The sequence below is a fragment of the Antedon mediterranea genome, chromosome 9, assembly GCF_964355755.1.
Source record: "Antedon mediterranea chromosome 9, ecAntMedi1.1, whole genome shotgun sequence".
Lineage (NCBI taxonomy): Eukaryota > Metazoa > Echinodermata > Crinoidea > Comatulida > Antedonidae > Antedon > Antedon mediterranea.
Genome location: NC_092678.1, coordinates 16,331,779 through 16,351,855, shown reverse-complemented (window position 1 = coordinate 16,351,855; position 20,077 = coordinate 16,331,779). Strand labels below are relative to the sequence as shown.

Sequence of the window (20,077 nt, the reverse complement as noted above, 5' to 3'; positions counted from 1 at the left end):
CCACAGGGCAGCGTACTTGGACCCCTTATTTTTAACTTATTTATAAATGACCTTCCCTCATCTATTATTTCTCCATGTGCATTGTTTGCCGATGACACGATAATTTATAGAAATATATTTACTGTAGACGATGAAGTTGTTCTTCAGTGCGATCTGATCAGGCTTTCCTCTTGGTGTGATCTAAATGAAATGGAGCTTAACTTAAATAAAACCAAGGTTCTCCACATTACAAGATCAAGGAAAGAGTATAGACCTGTTTATCGTATAAATGACTTGCCTATTAAATCCGTATCTAGTCATTGTCATCTGGGGGTCACGATTAATAGTGAACTTACTTGGGATGACCATGTAAACTTAATTATTTCTCGTTCAAATCGAATGTTGGGTTTTATTACTAGTATTGCAGGAGGATCATCCCCTTCAGCTATTTTCTCACTCTATAAAGCTCTCATTGAATTTGATGATTTGAATATGGTGTCCCAGCGTGGTTGCCTCGAACCAAAAAACTTACAGAACGTATCGGGGCAGTCCAGCGAAGGGCTACTAGGCTTGTCCTTAAACAAACAAGAGGTGAAATGGAATACGAGGAACGTCTCACTAAGCTAAATTGGCCTACACTATCTAATCGAAGAAATTATCTTCTGTTATCCTTTGTTTGTAAATCACTTATTGGAACGGTTGATTGTAGTAGTGTTCGTCAATCTTTAGTTGTTAATGGCCGTCACCTTGATACACTTAAGTTCATTCATCACTATGCTCGAACCAATTGTCTTCATCATTCCGCTATTAATATATTCCCTAGGTTGTGGGAAGAATTACCGGAAATGATTAAAAATTCTTTAATTTTAGACAGTTTTCAAATATTTTTAAATTCACTTAAATCACATGTTTTATATTGACTTTGTTGAATCGACTATTATGTATTTTATCCGTTTATTTTATATTGACACTGTTGATTCGTCTATTTGTTTTTTAAATATTTTTATATAGTTTATTTTATATCATTGTTGTTACTTTGGGAGTACGGAACCTGAACTCTTGTTATAGTGATTAGGTTCACTTTTAGGTTCCTGCCTACTCCCTTAGTTTCTGTGTTTTGTTTTTTTGTAACTGGTTTTTGGCAATAAATAATAATAATAATAATTAAAACATAACTATCTTGAGATGCTTTGATTGAGTGCATGCAACTAATTAAATGCAACTGGTGTTGATTATCAATTAATCGCCCTCCTACGTTGTTTTTAGGTTCGATTGGATAGCTATTCCTTTCACCGTATACACGGGTATAATTTGATTGTAAATTACTGTTAACATAAACTGTATAAAATTTATTATAATTTATGAACAAATGTTTGAACCTTTAATTTTGACAAATGAAAAGTTAATCTACTGAATGAACCAGGTTGAACATTTGATCATCCTTATCTCGTGTCATCATTATATGATACAAGCTGAGGTGTTTATACTAAAGAATCAAAGAATGTACTTTTATATGTATTTTATTTATTTAATCTAAATTGCATATCTTTAAAATGTAAATATTATAATATATAATTATGTTTATGAAAGAAATTGTACATCTTTTATAATGTTTAATATCTTGAAAGAAATTAATGCAACTGCTGTTATATATTTTTATCAACATATAGAAGAATCGCTTCCGAATATCGCACAAACACAGCTGCAATGAAACAAATTTGATTTCGACAAAATAAATACGTTGAAACCGTGGAGGAAATACAGTACTGTATATAGAAAGCTAAGAGATTCTGAATCTGAATTGCCTGTCAAAAAAAACACCTTGTATTTCCCACCAAAATTCAATACAAAAACAACTGCTTTCCGTTTACGTTGATGACAAAAGATAACGAGAAAGTACCGTGTTTTTGTAGGCTTTTTTCCCACCAAAAATATATACAAAGGCTATTTGCGTTTCGGTACAAAGGTCAGGTAGAGCAGTCCAAATTCACGTCCGCATTTGCTATATAATTACGTCTATTTTCAAAACGGTTAGCATAATTTCGAATTTGTCTTCGAAGAAAATAATTGAATATCTACAAAATGTCTGGACGTGGTAAAGGAGGAAAAGGACTTGGAAAAGGAGGCGCTAAGCGTCATCGTAAGGTGTTGCGTGATAATATCCAAGGGATCACAAAACCGGCTATCCGTCGTCTTGCTCGCCGTGGTGGTGTCAAGAGAATCTCTGGTCTCATCTACGAAGAAACTCGTGGTGTACTTAAGGTATTCCTTGAGAATGTCATTCGTGATGCTGTAACTTACACTGAGCATGCCAAGAGAAAGACCGTCACCGCCATGGATGTCGTCTACGCCTTGAAGAGACAAGGCCGAACCCTGTACGGATTCGGTGGATAAGCAGTTCAACACATTTCAAACCAAACGGCTCTTTTCAGAGCCACCACATGTGCAAAAGAGATTTGTTTGCTAATATCTATATATAATATGAATAATCCAAATCAACATTGATTCACAACGTGAATCTACATCATGTTCACATTAGCCATTACAATTGATACTGTATAACAAAATAAATGTCGTAGATTAAATGAAAGTGTGTCTATATTAACATTTGATTTCACCATGCAAACAATTTATTTATTTGGAATTACACCTTTAGATCGGTGGCACACTTAGCACAATGGTGCATCCTTCACAATAACAATTTAACAATTAATTATATATAGAAAAGTATAAAATAAAGGCAAAAACAAACAACTATCAACCCCTATCCTACCCCTCTTCCCCCACCAATCCCTCAATTTAAATCGATACATACAGTAGATCATTACTTTACACAAATGAATACAAAACTAAATATACTGTAGTAAAAGTGTATTAAATAAAATCCACTGATAAACACAACTTATTACGAAAACCCACCAACCTCCTTCCCCACTCCTTTTCAATTTACTTAAAGCCCCATTCCCTACGTTTTTTAGATCTAATTTAAGATCACAAACTATATTTAATGTAAAAATAATACTATATGGTCCTATTGCGATAACTTTTTTCGTCTTTAAACGGTTAAAAATGTGAAAAATAAATCGATTTTAATAATTATAGCGGCCCGCTATAAATCCCAAAATGCATTGCGCGCGGATTGATATTGTTGTTTTTCACCTGTAATTCGCCCACTTTTCGATCGATCGTGAAGCCAAAACAAATGGAAGACTCCTAACTTTTCAGCGAAAATACCGGGTTTTCCCCAATTTGTATCAACGGAGTCTGGCAAAAATAGAAAGACAATTAATGCAGCAACTATACAACGTCAGGCTAGGTATATAGCTAGCGTACGATGTTCGTACGTTACCGATGTTTACCAGCTAGGCCTACAAAACTAAGCCTAGCTAGGCTAGGCCTGAGACCGTCCACGAGAGGTCGATCGCCGCGAGCTACTTAGGTAGTGCATTGTTTCTCACTTTTTATCATAATTTACCATAAAACGTACATTTAAGACAAGGAATGACATGGTTTAATGTTTTTAAAGTGATATATATGTATTATTTTCCAAAAAACGTCCAAAATTGCAGGGAAGGGGTCTTTAATGTAGCAAAGTAGATAACAACATTTCGAAATTTCCATGCTCTTTTTAGGTATCTTTTACAAAAACTATCCAAAATATTTTCACACTATTTTACTATTTTACACTCTTCATCAAGTAAATTATTTGAGTATCCGAAAACATATTTTAACAATATAATTACATCATGATGCTCATGTTCACATTGGCCTATATAATATTGTTATTGCATAACAAATATAATTTGGACTCTTTCACAATGTTATTTATTATTTTTAAGAAGCTATGCATGGTGTTTGCCAAATGTTCATAAAAGTACATGCTTGTAATTGTTTCAGTGGGGGATAGTTCATATTTATTACCAGGTTAATCATTATTTATGTGAGCATAAAATCGATAAGGTACTTTGTAATACAGTAGTAGTATGTACTTTGGTAGGATCAGGTTGAATTTTGGATATTTAACTGGTCTTGTATATTACATTTATGAAAAAATTGTTTTATAAATATAAATTTACTTTACATTGTTTTTCAAATTTACAGATTAAAATGTTACGATGAATTCAAATTTAACCGTTGTTAAATTTGTAATGTGTTTCTGTTATCATAAAGTGCAAATCAGCTGAAAATGTTACCTTTTCCTGCTGCTAAATATTATGAATGTACAGTATTTGTATGTATTGATGATATTTTGTAAATTTGCGCCAAAATAACAAAGAACGTCTACCCAATAGAACAATCACAATAGAAGTGGTTACCGCCTACAGCGCGGACGACCGTGATTGGTCACATCAGTACAGGATTTCTGTAGGGCGAACCACAGGCGGCTATAAAAGACCGGGTACTGTTTGAATCATCATTATTTTCGAATATACCGAAATACAATAACAAGTAACAAATATGTCTGGACGTGGCAAAGGAGGAAAAGCTAAAGGAAAGGCCAAGAGCCGATCAAGTCGTGCTGGACTTCAGTTTCCAGTCGGTCGTGTTCACCGATTCTTGCGAAAAGGTAACTACGCATCCCGTGTCGGTGCTGGTGCCCCAGTCTACATGGCTGCCGTACTCGAATACTTGACTGCTGAAATCTTGGAGTTGGCTGGCAACGCTGCCCGTGATAACAAGAAGAGCAGAATCATCCCTCGTCATCTTCAACTTGCAATCCGTAATGATGAAGAGTTGAACCGACTTCTCGGAAGTGTGACCATCGCACAGGGAGGTGTACTACCAAATATCCAAGCTGTACTTCTACCAAAGAAGACCCAGGCCAAAGCCAAGTAAATCATCGTACTGCTAACAGCATTCTCAAACCAAACGGCTCTTTTCAGAGCCACCACTTGTCCAAAAGAAATTGAATTAGCACAAAGTAACAATATAATATAAATACAGTACTGTGTTCACATTTAAAACCAAAAAGCTAATTTATGTGTGAAATCTTCAAAATAAAGGGGTTTATTTCAATATTTTGCTTTTACCATCCATCATCTACAAATTAGATAAAACAGTTTCTTGTATGTGTTGTTTATTATCCTCGACATTATTTACAGTATTACACTAATTTTAATGGATAGATATATACTGTATTTCCATGTTATATAATACTGTATATATGCAAATTATGTGCTTTACAATCAATTGAAGATGAATATCATTTCACTTTAGTTTGTCCATTTTATTCAGATATTAGAACTAAATATATGTTTTCCTTTTATATAAACAACTAAACATAGAACAGAATTTTTAAACGCACTCAACTGATATTTATTTAATATTGTATTACATTGTATATTATTTGGACCAAAGGCCATATATAATAATTGTTTCTTGGATCTCCAAGAAAGAAGAAGTATATAGAACATACAAAGTACGAATGAAATGTTCACTTTTAACACAAAAATAAACCACGTTTCTTGCCCTGAAAAAGCATACAAATAGAACACATAAAACCTTGTATATATCATTTTTTATAAACATAGTACAAATAAATACTGTAGTTATAAACAGAATTGACTACACAAAGAAGAGTGACATGTTTGCAACAAACAATGAATTAAATGAAATTTAAAAAGAGCATCGTCGTTTGGATAAAAAAGCAAAGATATAAGACTGATTTAAAAGTAAAAAGAGAAATGGATATATCAAATGTTCGTTTTTAATTTCTACATTATCATCAGATAGCAGAAGCCTAAAATACAGTATCCCAAAAAACATAAAAAAATTAAGATTAAATAACATAATTTAATATATATAACAATAATAATACAAATAACATTATGTACTGTAAAAAAAGAAACAAAATACTTTATTCACTTATACTGTATATAAAATGACAAAGAAACGTCTAATTTTATTAACCAAAAACTCTTAAAAAAGGCGCAATATCTTGGTGAGCTCCGGACGTGTTCTTAGCCATAGATTTTAACCAATAGAATTCGTTTTGTTTATCTGTTAGTCAGAGAGAACTCCCGCCACATTGAAAACATAACTGCGGACGTGTTCTAAACTGTAAAATTTAGCCAATCACTTGATTCCTGTTTAAATAACAAAGAAATTCAAGTTTTCATTTAGCCAATCGTATGGCTTGTAGTTAATTACCCTTGAAACCATAGGTCCTTATAAACGCACGAATTTAAACAATTTTGATATCAATTTTATTAGTTGAAAAACAAAGATGGCTCGTACTAAGCAAACTGCACGTAAATCTACCGGAGGAAAAGCTCCCCGAAAACAACTTGCAACCAAGGCAGCACGAAAGAGTGCACCAGCCACCGGTGGAGTAAAGAAGCCTCATCGTTACAGGCCTGGAACCGTCGCTCTTCGTGAGATCCGTCGTTACCAGAAGAGCACTGAGCTTCTTATCCGAAAGCTCCCATTCCAACGTCTTGTCCGTGAAATCGCCCAAGATTTTAAGACAGATCTTCGTTTCCAGAGCTCAGCTGTCATGGCTCTTCAAGAGGCTAGCGAAGCATACCTAGTTGGGCTTTTCGAAGATACCAACTTGTGTGCCATCCACGCCAAACGTGTTACCATCATGCCAAAGGACATCCAACTTGCCCGCCGTATCCGTGGAGAACGTGCATAAGACAATTCTCCGTTTTCTCAAACCAAAAGGCTCTTTTCAGAGCCGCAATATGTACAAAAGAGATGAAATTAGCAATTGTCTACTTTATTTGTTGTGTTTCTCTACCATATAATATTTAATATACATAAAGTCAAGCTTAGTATATAAACTGATAGGCCTACAATATAATCTAATATGAAAAACAGGTAAAAATACAGTACATACATTAAGTATACTTACTACTGTAATTGCAAATTTTTTTCTCATGAATTGTCTATATAAATTAAAACTTTCATTTCGTTTTTTATTCCGTCTATAATCACTCACTCTATAGCTGAGTTGGTTAACCCAACCCCAAAGTCAGTTTACATATAAAATACACAAAGTACTACAGTTAAAGCGAATCAAAATGAATGTGCCTTGTTGCTCTGCTGTACATGTGTTTTGTCTGTTCCCATTTGACTAATCCATAATAATACATGTACTGTGCAACCTTTCATTTTCCACCTCTTGAAATTATTTGTACATGTACTATACAGTATTCGGGATGAGAATTACATTTTTTACTATTTTAAAATGAATGACGTACCACACCATTTTATTAAACACGCACATAAGAATAAAATAAATGTACTGGTTGTTTTCATACATTATTAAAAACGGTTTACTAAACATTTTTTTGTTATATAAAAAAATTATTTTTTCAATTGATTGATATTATTTATTAATACGGTATATTGAAAAACCACTTGAAGTTGTACTGTATTTATGTTATGTAAGGACAAGATATCAGATTATTTATTACAATATACACCAAATAGTTCACATTGTGAGGTACATTTTCAATTTTTATCCTACCTTTTGTGTTCGTAAAGTACACCATTGTATTGGTGGTAGGTACAAAATGAAGCATACATACAAAAATTACAAATACTCAATACAGTACTGTAAAAAGATAAGGTGTTTTAGTTGTCTTCTTCCCTCCAAATGTTAACAAAGAAAGAACAAGTAAGCTTTTGTTTTGTACATTCAATAAATTGCGCGCAGTCAACAACCAATTGAATGGCGTCGACAAGCGAGCCTAACTGGAAAACCTCATTTGCATATCAAACTCAATAAAAACACTGGGCGATATGAAAATCTTCACTTGATTACTTTACTCATCGTATCGTAGTTACTAAAATCATGCCACCAAAAACTTCAGGAAAAGCTGCCAAGAAAGCCGGTAAGGCTAAGGCTGTAAGAACTACTGACAAGAAGAGGAAACGTAAGCGAAAAGAAAGCTACAGCATCTATATCTACAAGGTGTTGAAGCAAGTTCACCCAGACACTGGTATCTCCAGCAAAGCCATGGGAATCATGAACAGTTTCGTCAACGATATCTTCGAACGTATTGCAGGAGAAGCATCTCGTCTTGCTCACTACAACAAAAAATCTACCATCACTAGCAGGGAAGTCCAGACCGCTGTCCGTCTATTGCTTCCTGGTGAATTGGCTAAGCATGCCGTCTCTGAGGGTACCAAGGCTGTCACCAAATACACCAGCTCCAAGTAAACATCATTTTGCTGAATTTCAAACCAAACGGCTCTTTTCAGAGCCACCACATGTCCCAAAAGAGATTTTATTAGCTAAACCGGTAAATGAAATGTATAAACTATTTTATTTGCTTTTAACAAAAAACTGAGTTTCTTTTGTTTTTTTAAATACCATGATTATGAATCCATGATTACACAATTGAATCGTTTCAAACAATGTAAAATTGTTTTTTGAACATATATTAAACTACAGTGATAGGCCTACATACATATACTAGGCCTATACACAACTTTGTTTCTAACAAATAATTTAAATTAGTACAATACATTACTTTAATCATTAAAATGTAAAATAATTTAGCCTAAAAATAGTTGGCCTCCATCAACCAGCTAGAAAGACTTCCTGCTCCGACTGTTGGTTTCGCACTGCTGATAAACCAACCGCAATGCCATTGTCTTCATTCCAAGAGGTTAGAATCATTCTAGGCTAGTAGTCCTATCTGGACTACACTTGATCCTATTAAATAAGTAGGCCTAGCTAGGGTGGTTAGCAGAGGCTGAGCCTTGCCTGCTGATGGTGGCCTGGTATGATTGATGATTGATTTGTCATTGTTTATTCTCATCAGAAGAATAATATACAGTACTGTAAAATATATTTCCTTCCAATTTCAAAGATTCAATGAATCAGCTTGGATCCTCAGAAACACAATTAACTGTTAAGAGAAAAGTGGGCCATGCATATTGGCCTATGTAATTACAGTACAGTGTACTAGCCTACTCGAAAAATGTTAAATGTCGCATATGAATGATGATTGATAATCGTCGTTTTGCTTGGGCGCCAACAGCTTGAGTCTGGCCAATCAGAGCATGGATGTGTTCAGCTGACATTCCACACTAAACTTTGTCATCCATTGGACAGATGTAATGCTTATTAACAATAAAACGAGTCACGAAAGGAAAAATCGTATTCTTTTAACATGGGCCCAAATATTTTGCAGAGTACTGTACATTTTTATTAGTATCACCAGCGATTCGCTTGTTTCAAGTACAGTATATAATCAAAATGTAAGGAAACTAAGCATGTATTGATTTAATCTAATTTATTAGTAAAATTTACTTAAAAGGTGTCATAATTTTCATTATCGTAACAATTTTTCATTACCGGTACTATATTTGAAATGTCATGTTATTTAAATCTGACGCTTTTTTAAAATAACTTTGAGAAAAATGTAGTCTGACAATTTAGGGGTTTTTTATTGCAAAAAAACGCAAGTACACAATAAGACCAAACAAAGTGAAGTGTTATTACCTGACAAAATCTTTAATTACCCTAGCAATTTAATATACAGTACTATAAGAATTTCACATGATTAACAAAAAACCCTGTAAACTTTTACACAAGCAGAATTTTTTATCACCTGGCTGATAGCCTCTGTAAACTTGGTTCCCACTTGAACGCAACGTGCGCAAGTTAATTGACAAATCACAAGCGACTTTCGGAGGATCCATCGCGCCGTGATTAGTCAAAGTTCATGCTTCATTATACGTAACAGAGATTTACATGAAAAATGGACCTTTAGCAACATTTTGTTTCATTGGTGATTTTGATTCAAAGGTAATGCTAAACAACAAATCCAAAATTGAACGCGAGTTTCAACAACACAATTTGTATTAAGTATGTGGTGCCGGTCCCAAAGTAAACTAGAAACCAGTTTCCCTTCCTATGCACGATGCTCTCAGGTTCCAATATCTTCCATCTCAAATGAATAATTTACAAACTTGTTTAAACAAATACAAAAATATAATACAAATTGAATCTCATTTAAAATACTGAAAATGGAAAATTAAGAGGTTTGTTGGAAGTACTACAACACTGTATAAATATAATCACACAGCTGCCTTCAATGAATCACCTGTATGTATTACACAATAACCAAAACAACCATCGCATTATAATACCGTAATCGCAACGAGAGGATTTGGGCAGTTTATAGTTTCTGTACTCTAAAACTATCACTAGCCATAAACCATTGAACAAGATTTGTTGCAGAGTCGCACCATAACACCATTGCCAAGTGAGGTACCAAATGGCAGAATTATTTTTGTTATCTGTAAATTCTCACTAACGTTAGCATCAATTCAGCACATCGAATCAGCAAAGAATTGTATAAATAGCAGCTTAATCTTTGATCCACTTTTGTTCACCGATACAAAGGCGAGTTACATTTTAATCAATTTCAGCTTTTAAAAACAAATTATTTACACAAACATGCTTCACATTTGAACTTTAAAAAATATTTGATATAGTGTATTTTTGGTATTGTTTTCCTTTTTTAAAATTTTGAATATCACTTTTTTTTACAAATGATTAAAAAAAAAATTACTGCCTTGAAATTAATTATATACATTAAATTATCACATGATCAAGAATAAAATAATATATTACATATTAAGTTTTAATTTAATTTTTAAAACTATTATACCAATATCTTTTATTGTAATATTAGGTATATCTAAACAATTAAACATTTACTAAACTTGACGATAAATAATTTCTATACTGTACTATATTAAATAAACTCTATAGGTGTTAATTATAATTCTTAATTCAACCTATTATACTTAATACTTAATCTGTATATAATTCTAAATATAACAACTGTACTTATTTTTCTCAAAATGTATGTACCTTTAATAATCTCTATGCAAATCTTTATTTTTAATAGTAATACAATTTAAATATGTAATATTTAAACATTGTAACAATAGATGATTTTATATTTTATACATTTTGTGTGTCAAAATGTTTCATTATTATTTCATATTATATTCCAACTTCATCAAATTTTAAAAACTTTGAAATTATGTTAAAAATTAGAAAAGGAAAAAAATAATAAATAGATAATAATGTTAAGATAATAATGTAAACTATAACTAGATGCCTTAAAATAATAACTGTATAGAATATATTTGTAATGATATTAAAAGGGAAAGCATATTATTATTATAAAATATGTATACAGATATAAAATACGAGTTTAATAAAGGTGGCGTAAGCTACAAAAGTACTATAAAACAACATTGAGGCAAGTATGGCAAAAACGGTCAAAATTATAATATTTACCAAGGATTTACCGTTTTTTTTAAATATCTACGGTAAATTTTCTTTATAATAAGTTAATACTGTGTATTAAGTAGTTATTCCTAGAAAGCATTAAGTGGGAGTCATTTATAAAAAGATTAAAATATGTGAAAAAATGTAAATAACTATAAAACACTGTGGTAAGTACGGCAAAAACGTTCTAGTCTAAAAGGTTTTAAATTTACCAAGGAATCTAAAGTAGAGAAATACATGAGTAAATGCAAAGTTTGAAAAGAAAAATATACTATTTTAGAAATCATAAAGCTTGGTTCCCACGCAACAGCATAAGGGCAGCGTAAGTGATTTTTACCAACCAACCACATCAGATGGATTATTCGAACTGTCGCCTGCCATTTGTCAATTCTCTTGCGACGCGTTACATCACTGCGTTGCTCTTTAGCTAGAGAACCAAGCTTAAGATGTCTACTTTGGTACTTGAAATTCAATCGAATTTGGAAGAAAAAAAGGAGTGGCAATACATGGACGGAAAAGGTTTAGAATTCTCCCATAAAACAATGAAGAGTAGTAATACAGAAATGTTAAGCACGTATGGCCTTCACAAAAAATGTCCTTTATGCTTGGTTCCCACTAGAGACGCAACACAAGTACGTAACGCAACGTAAGGGATTTGACCAATCACAAACGATGGATTTATTCGAATGTCGCTTGTCATTGGTCAACACGCTTGCGTTGCATTTACGTCCTTGCGTCATAGTGGGAACCAAGCTTTACGCTGGACTTTTACGCATACCAAACATACCCCATAGCAGGTACTTGCAGGCATTAAGAATTTTCGATTCCAATGAAGCCTAGTCTACCTGAAATATTTGATAGATGTAGCAACCAAAGTTGATACTAATAGCATATAGTCCATAAATGTTAATAAATCAAATGAAATTTCAGTATGGGGAGCCATTGTTACGCTTCTGATTGGTCAATAGTTTATTGTCCAATTATAGTCTTTATATGCTCGACACTGCTTGACTCGATAAACATTATGAATGATATTACGCATGCGCAAATGTATTCCGATGACGTCAAACATGCCAAAAAACCAATTATTGCAACCTGAAAACAATGTCAAATTAAATTAACGTCTATAAAATATACAACTTTTCGAATGAAAAAATAATAAAAATCTACAATACCAGCTGAACACCAGAATGTCATTAAGTTTTAGAATATATACTGTATATTTATATATGTACTGTATAAAATTAATAAAATAAAGATATGCACGCAGAAATTAAAGTCTGTATATGAAGGTCATATCTGGAAGGAACTGACCAATTATTAAGTTATACCTTTGTATTGAGAATTAACTATGTGTTATTTTATAAGCTCTTGTAATTTTTATAGAAAACGATGCACTTATGTCACCTACTCAGGTGGCTTACCAAAGGTCACAATCGTTCATGCGTAACAGATATATGTAACATAGTAGGCCTACTGCATCATAAACACACTTGTTGTACTGAATCTACATATTCTGCTTTATTCACTAAATAAATTTATTTTATGTTATAATTAGCACCTCGACATCATTTACCACACATTTTGATCAGTTAGCACACAGTAACTGCACAAAAGCTACATTGGTCAGAGGTCATCCTTTTAAAGCCCCATTCCCTACGTTTTTTAGATCTAATTTAAGATCACAAACTATATTTAATGTAAAAATAATACTATATGGTCCTATTGCGATAACTTTTTTCGTCTTTAAACGGTTAAAAATGTGAAAAATAAGTCGATTCTAATAATTATAGCGGCCCGCTATAAATCCCAAAATGCATTGCGCGCGGATGGGTATTTTTGTTTTTCACCTGTAATTCGCCCACTTTTCGATCGATCGTGAGGCCAAAACAAATGGAAGACTCCTAACTTTTCAGCGAAAATACCGGGTTTTCCCCAATTTGTATCAACGGAGTCTGGCAAAAATAGAAAGACAATTAATGCAGCAACTATACAACGTCAGGCTAGGTATATAGGTAGCGTACGATGTTCGTATGTTACCGATGTTTACCAGCTAGGCCTACAAAACTAAGCCTAGCTAGGCTAGGCCTAAGACCGTCCACGAGAGGTCGATCGCCGCGAGCTACTTAGGTAGTGCATTGTTTCTCACTTTTTATCATAATTTACCATAAAACGTACATTTAAGACAAGGAATGACATGGTTTAATGTTTTTAAAGTGATATATATGTATTATTTTCCAAAAAACGTCCAAAATTGCAGGGAAGGGGTCTTTAAGTTATGTAAATCTCAGTTAATACCTTTAGTAGAGCTTCTTTCTATGATACACAGTGAATTACCTTTCCTTACCACATTGTTTCAAGCCCCAACACTCAACACTTGTAAACGAACATATGACTCGCACATAAAAACTATGCCTCCTTATTTCATTTAATAAGGTAAGGTTGTAAGCATGTATTGAAATTTATAAAAATTTGATAACATTTTGAAGAATTTGGAATCTGAATGATCAACAAAATACATTACTTTTTCTAAACATTTCGTGGAACAACAAATGATACATGCATAAAAAAAAACACCTCACTCAGTAGAAAAAAAAATCACACAAAATACTTGCAGCACACAAAATCATGGACAAATGTATATTATATACAATTTGGAAATCTCATAGAAAGCAATACTCTTTTAAAATGAATTTTCAGGAATGTATGTTTTTGAGAATGTAGTAGCAATAATTTGGGACCTTATGAGTCAATAATAATAATGTATTCATTTATATAGTGCAAATTTCATATACTGTATATATATCTTTATGTTGAAATGACATTTTCACATTATTACCCTGGTTATTTTGATCAACTATGTATGGAAACATTTTTCCATAACATTGCAGTAATCAGCCCAGTTGTGCAGGTACCCATTTGTACACTCTGGGTAGTGGAAGGCAAACGCAAGTGTCTTTAAGAACACATGCAATGTGATGAGTATGCATAGACTCAACAACACAACACACACCACATGCTCTCAATCTATACATCACTGCACCCAACACGATATTTCGAGATGGTCTTCCATTTAGAACGCAACCGGGCCCAATGTAGCTTAACTTCTGAGAAATCACTGAAGCGTCAAACTTTGTTTTGCTGTCAAATTCAGGGCATTAACAAATTACAAAAATTAGCATACATCTGTATACTTTTCAATAAAGATTGTTTGGACTGGAGTATTTTGAACCTTTATAAACTGAATATTATGTAAAATCATGAAAATTAATTGAAACATCACTTCTTAAATGTGTTCTGTCTTTAAGTAACCTAATTGTATTTTCTAAATTCATTCATGTTTTTCTACACAAAGAGAAACCAAAAATTAAGTCTGTTTATAGATGTGTTTATATTTCACAAGACTAGTGTGATTAGATGGATAACCCCCGGAGTAACTTCACCTCACAATTTTGTTGGTACTGCAAATGGGGGTAACCTCCAAATAAACATGGTGTTTCTCTCCAAGTTGATAGTGTAAATTGTGTTGGAAATGCCCAAGTTTCTTCTAAACTCTTTACACAATCATTAACAAATTATTTACTATACATGCCAACATGTAAATTAAACATGGACTTCAACTTCTGGACCTTCCATCTCCCTGGTAAACCGAACACTCCTACTCAATCCAGTCCCATTTTGTTTTGTTGGCGTTATTGCGTTTCTTGATGTTGGAATAGAAATGATTACTTGATGCCAAAGAAGCGTCGATAATGCAATAGCAAAGCACCATATCCACTCGGATAAATGAAGTGAAGTTGTGTTGAATGGCGACTGAAATAACTCTATGAATACAATCTGTAAAGAGAAAATAGCTTTAATTATATTCCTTTGTTTTAAAAAACATACAATTGAGTGGCTGACCATATATAAATACAATCGGCACAGGTTCAAGGCACTCCTTACATTGTATAATAATAATAATATAGCAATTTATATAGCGCACATACCCACTAAAAGTGCTCAAGGCGCTAATCACAACACTGTTTCTTTATGCTTCATTAATACCATATGCCTCAGCAAAAAGGTATGATTTTAATGATTTTTGAAAAGAATTAATTGTATGGTAATGCCTAATCCATTCAGGAATGTCATTCCATAGACGTGGAGCATTAATAGAAAAAGCACGATTTCCAAACGAGTGATGAGATTTCGGTTGAAATAAAAGCATCTTATTATTGGATCGTAAATTAGAACAAGTCTTCTCGGATTAAAACAGGAGGTCGAGTGTACACATCTAGATCATGTGCACTTTAAAGAACCCAGAGAACCTTTCGGAAAAGTAGGGGTAGGGGTAGCGTTTCCCGTCCTGGGACCATTCATCTGGTTAGCTGACATAAAACTGAAAAATGCCTTCACATGTAATTATTAAGGGTAGCTCCCAGTTAAAAACTCCTATTGTTTATTTTTTAAATATAAACTTTTGAAACCACATTTATTATAACCTCACTTAAGTTTCTGAGAACAGTGAAACAGAACATGCATTAGGAAATAAGTGCTTTTTTTAAAGCGCCACTTTTGAAAGAAAAGGCTTATTTTGATCATTCTGCTGTCAAAAATAAAGTGGGTTTTTTATATTAGATGTTGCAAATATTTTATTATAAACACTAGATATTTTTAACACGGAGCTACCCTTTAATACTGAACTTACTTGAAATGAAATTGATATAAAAAAGAATATAATCCATTTTATTTGGCTGCCCTCAGTCTCAGCTACAATGTTTCTTTCACCGTACACCTTCCTCGTGTTGAATGCGTTGACAACTGTCATAAGAACGGTCACGTTGAAAACTAGTGTCATGTGTACGGAAGCAGCAGAACGAACACCTGTTGTCTGTCCATTATCGATATCAAATAACATTTCATTATCCCCTGTAAACAAAAAAAATATTAATAGGAACGATTTAACGCAACTTATTTCTTTGTGATTAATTGTATATTAGGAATTAATAACAAATTGCTAAGCACTTTTCCAAACTGATAAGAGCACATTAAGATAAAAATGTAACAAAATATAAATTAGAAAAAAGATGAGTTTTCAACCTCTCAGGGTTGTAATCAAGGTCGTTATAATTAGCACCATAACAGCAACATGTTTAGTCTTATAATTAACTAGCGCTTACTGAACTGAAGTTGAATTGGCAATTCATTTAAAGATATATTGTCCCCCAAAAACATGAAAAATGAAGATTAATTAAATCAGACTTTGAATAGGTTATTTTGTAGTTTTAATAAAGTTAATCACTTCCGTAGAAAAAAAATGAAAAAAAAAATAATGTTCTCACTTATAAAATAATATAATAAATGGTTAAATTCAACCAAAAATCCATTGGCTGGCAGCAGTAATTTTTTGCTCTAAATTAAAGTTTTTTCAGGTAAATAAATTTGGTTTAGATCCAATTTTTGGTCAAAGTGGATAGCCATTGTGACATTAAAATGGCATATGCAACAAAAAAAAGTAAAACATTATTTTTCAGGGAGACAATACATCTTTAATCAACAAAAAAGAAACCAAATTATTCTTACCACGTAAATAAATAATCAAGATAACAAGAAGCTGATAAACACCATGTCCGATTATAAAACGTAGTTTGATACGAGACAACAATGGCTTATACCAGCCTTGCGACACACGTTGCATGGCTGATTGACTCGGGGTTTCTCTCATTAAAATGATAATCACAGCGCAGTTGATGATGAAGTAAAGCCAAAGAAGGTGACAAGATTTCAATGGTGTTCCCTAAATAAAAACATGAACACGTTTCAACAGATGCTTCTTTTATTTTGCTGTTTGTATAGATTTACAGTATGAGGAGTTTGTTGAACGTTGGACTACTGATCGTGAGAGCGTGGTTGTATCTTTAGGCAAGTCACTTTACCTGGTAAGGTAAAAATTTGCGCTGACTACTAACTGTATTTTTTTTCCATACGTGTCTGATCCAAAAATGACCGGGGTAATAATATGTTTCACAACCTAGCACTATATATATTGTTCTGAGGTTGAAATATTTAGGCATTGTTTTTAATGTAATATTGTACATCAAAACTCCTTTCAAATAATCTAAGGTTTTAGAGTATGAGATTGATTTAAGCCTCTATTAATAAGACAATTGAGATAGTTACTGGATGTTACAACAGAATATCTATATGGCCAAAATACCTACAATATAACACATAAATATCCTGTCCATCAAAAACAGGTAACATTTCAAAAGGCATTGTAGAATAGAATGTCAATAGATGGCAATATTTTTAATCATGGAGTAGTGCGCCCTAAATATGTCTGTGTATTCGAAGAGTATGCATTTAGGCCTTTTTTGCCCAGGGACGTTTCAGCTCCGGAATGCATGTGCAAGTTTCATATCCTTGTCATGGAGATCTCTACAGGAATATTAGTGTTTTACCTTTATATTTTGGTGAGGGCGCTGTCAGAATGGCGGTGCCCTGTGTAACCTTTATAACCATGTTATTTTCAATGCATAATTGACAGACAGGAGATTCTTGTGTTATAAGTTCTTTGTCCCCTTAAAGATTATCTTCAAGTTGACCACATAAATCCTTTTATTTTGCCATCGTAAAGTGTACTGTATATGAATGCAACGTATGAGTTTTACTGTAAATAATTAGATATACTTACTGTTGAACATGCTATACCTATTATTACCGCCAACACAAGGGAAAATGCCAATGAGAGTTGGTACTGCAAGTATTTTGCTGTTGAATCCCAAATATGGCGCCCCCACATGACAGCTTGCTTGATGCTATGGAAGCTGTCATCTTGCAGGATTATATCTGCTGCCCCCTTGGCATCTAGTGTTGCAGTGGTACCCTGTTAACATAATTATTAAGAATATCACTCTAATATATTCAAATATAGCGCAATAATCAATGGTTTAAAACATAACTGATCCTTAATCAGGTGAAGCAAAGCTTTGTACCACAGCGGCAACGGTTTTCTTATTTAAATAAAAATCATGGTACTCTGTGAGAGAGGATGTGGGATTGTAAGCAAGCAAGCTCTAATCTAATTGGAGGATCTGATTACTGACCTGAATACAAGGTCATAACTAATATTAATATACATACAAATGTGCATTCAGTATGTACTATACCTTAAGTTGTCAAAATTTAGCATCTACTGAACCTTTGATTAAGTAATAGTGTCTTACCATTGCTAGACCAATGTGTGATTTTTCAAAGAGAGCAGCCTCTTTACTGCGACGTCCTGTTACAGCTAACACCTCACGTCTGCTAGCACCAGTTACACACCCCACTATGCACTCCTTGTCATCAAAGTGAGCTCTTGAAAGAACCTTTAATCGCTGCATGATATTGTACTGAATGAAAGCAGAATATCGGTGATGTAGGTGGGGTTGGTAATGGCGGTGATATAAGTTGTGATGGTGATACCAGTGCTGATGATGATAATGAAGTTGGTGGTGATGCAGGTAGTGTTAGTGATGCAGTTGTTGAAATGAGGGTGTTGCAAGTGGTAATGATGACAATGATGGTGGGTAGTTGCTGCTGCTTATGATGATGATGAAGGTGGTAGTGGTGATGTTGATGGAGGTGGTGTTGATGATGGTGGTGATAGTGATGGTGGTGTTGATGATAGTGGTAGGTGATGATTATAGTGGTAGGTGCTAATGATGGTGATGGTGGTAGGTCATGATGATGATGGTGGTAGGTCATGATGGTGGTAGGTGATGATGATGGTGGTAGGTGCTGATGGTGATGGTAGGTGGTGATGATGATGATGATTATGGTAGGTGATGATGGTGGTAGGTGATGATGATAGGGGTAGGTGATGATGATGATGATGGTGGTAGGTTATCATGGCGGTGGTAGGTGCTGATGGTGGTGGTAGGTGCTGCTGATGGTGGTGGTAGGTGATGATAATGGTAGGTGAGGATAATGGTGATAGGTGAGGATGATGGTGGTAGGTGATGATGATGGTGGTAGGTGGTAATGATGGTGGTAGGTGAGGATGGTGGTGGTAGGTGCTGATGATAGTAATGGTGTTATTGATGTTGATGCTGGTGATAACGCAGTTAATGATAATGATGATGGTGTTGGTGATGATGATGACGGTGGTGTTGATGATGACGGTGGTGTTGATGATGGTGGTAGGTGAGGATGATGGTGGTAGGTGATGATGATGGTGGTAGGTGGTAATGACGGTGATGGTGTAGATGCAAATGATGGTGATGGTGGTAGGTGATGATGGTGGTGGTAGGTGATGATGATGGTGTTATTGATGTTGATGCTGGTGATAAGGCAGTTAATGATGATGATGGTGGTGTTGGTGATGATGATGATGATGATGGTGGTGTTAGTGATGATGGTGCTTTTGATGATGGTGGATGATGATTTTAAACTTGAGAGATGATTGACAAAACAATGAAAGTGGTTGTAAAATAAATAAATAAATAAAATTTGAAATTAAAGAATATCCATAAAAAAATACTTTGTATACCATCTCAAGCAACATTATTTCTCTCAATAAAAGTAAATATACATTTAATACTAATATGTTAATGAACAGAATCTTATACCTTGCCTCTTGATTGTGATAAACTTTGATTAAAATCACGGCTTTCCATCGCCAAGTCATCTGTCTTTACATTTAGTATACCTGTATCCACAGCAACATCATGTGCTGCATTCATATCATCACCAGTGAGCATTCTAACATTGATACCTCCATCTTGGCAAGACTCAACTGCAGATCTGGACTGTGTTAAAAAACATACATTTGATCAATTTTATTGTAAAGATAATTAATTTGATATT

At 33.7% G+C, this 20,077-nt stretch overlaps 5 protein-coding genes across 5 annotated transcripts in view; 4 read left to right on the top strand and 1 right to left on the bottom strand.

Annotated features, from left to right (window-relative positions):
- The first annotated feature begins 1,979 nt into the window (after positions 1–1,979).
- Positions 1,980–2,758, top strand: LOC140058388 (histone H4). The gene has a single exon (XM_072103963.1). It carries the CDS (start codon positions 2,062–2,064, stop codon positions 2,371–2,373), a length of 312 nt encoding a protein of 103 aa, XP_071960064.1. The 5' UTR covers positions 1,980–2,061; the 3' UTR covers positions 2,374–2,758.
- A 1,623-nt stretch (positions 2,759–4,381) lies between these two features.
- On the top strand, positions 4,382–4,966 carry LOC140058386 (histone H2A-like). Its single transcript, XM_072103960.1, has one exon. The coding sequence runs from the start codon at positions 4,438–4,440 to the stop codon at positions 4,813–4,815; it is 378 nt and encodes a 125-aa protein (XP_071960061.1). The 5' UTR covers positions 4,382–4,437; the 3' UTR covers positions 4,816–4,966.
- A 999-nt stretch (positions 4,967–5,965) lies between these two features.
- LOC140058755 (histone H3) lies at positions 5,966–6,688 on the top strand. The gene has a single exon (XM_072104487.1). The coding sequence runs from the start codon at positions 6,206–6,208 to the stop codon at positions 6,614–6,616; it is 411 nt and encodes a 136-aa protein (XP_071960588.1). The 5' UTR covers positions 5,966–6,205; the 3' UTR covers positions 6,617–6,688.
- Positions 6,689–7,645: 957 nt separating this feature from the next.
- On the top strand, positions 7,646–8,219 carry LOC140058387 (histone H2B, gonadal-like). Its single transcript, XM_072103961.1, has one exon. The coding sequence runs from the start codon at positions 7,781–7,783 to the stop codon at positions 8,147–8,149; it is 369 nt and encodes a 122-aa protein (XP_071960062.1). The 5' UTR covers positions 7,646–7,780; the 3' UTR covers positions 8,150–8,219.
- Positions 8,220–10,801: 2,582 nt separating this feature from the next.
- LOC140058947 (plasma membrane calcium-transporting ATPase 2-like) overlaps positions 10,802–20,077 on the bottom strand; it is a 34,316-nt gene continuing 25,040 nt past the window's right edge. Inside the window, exons 12-17 of the mRNA XM_072104742.1 lie at positions 19,840–20,019; positions 18,454–18,621; positions 17,922–18,113; positions 16,811–17,024; positions 15,936–16,156; positions 10,802–15,082 (exon numbers count right to left, since the gene is read on the bottom strand). Coding sequence (XP_071960843.1) covers positions 14,849–15,082; positions 15,936–16,156; positions 16,811–17,024; positions 17,922–18,113; positions 18,454–18,621; positions 19,840–20,019 — 1,209 coding nt within the window. The 3' untranslated portion in view covers positions 10,802–14,848. The remainder of the gene's footprint in view (positions 15,083–15,935; positions 16,157–16,810; positions 17,025–17,921; positions 18,114–18,453; positions 18,622–19,839; positions 20,020–20,077) is intronic.

Excerpts from the sequence above, each read along its gene's own strand:
- LOC140058388 (XM_072103963.1), top strand. The coding sequence starts at position 2,062 with ATGTCTGGACGTGGTAAAGGAGGAAAAGGACTTGGAAAAGGAGGCGCT.
- LOC140058387 (XM_072103961.1), top strand. The coding sequence starts at position 7,781 with ATGCCACCAAAAACTTCAGGAAAAGCTGCCAAGAAAGCCGGTAAGGCT.
- LOC140058755 (XM_072104487.1), top strand. The coding sequence starts at position 6,206 with ATGGCTCGTACTAAGCAAACTGCACGTAAATCTACCGGAGGAAAAGCT.
- LOC140058386 (XM_072103960.1), top strand. The coding sequence starts at position 4,438 with ATGTCTGGACGTGGCAAAGGAGGAAAAGCTAAAGGAAAGGCCAAGAGC.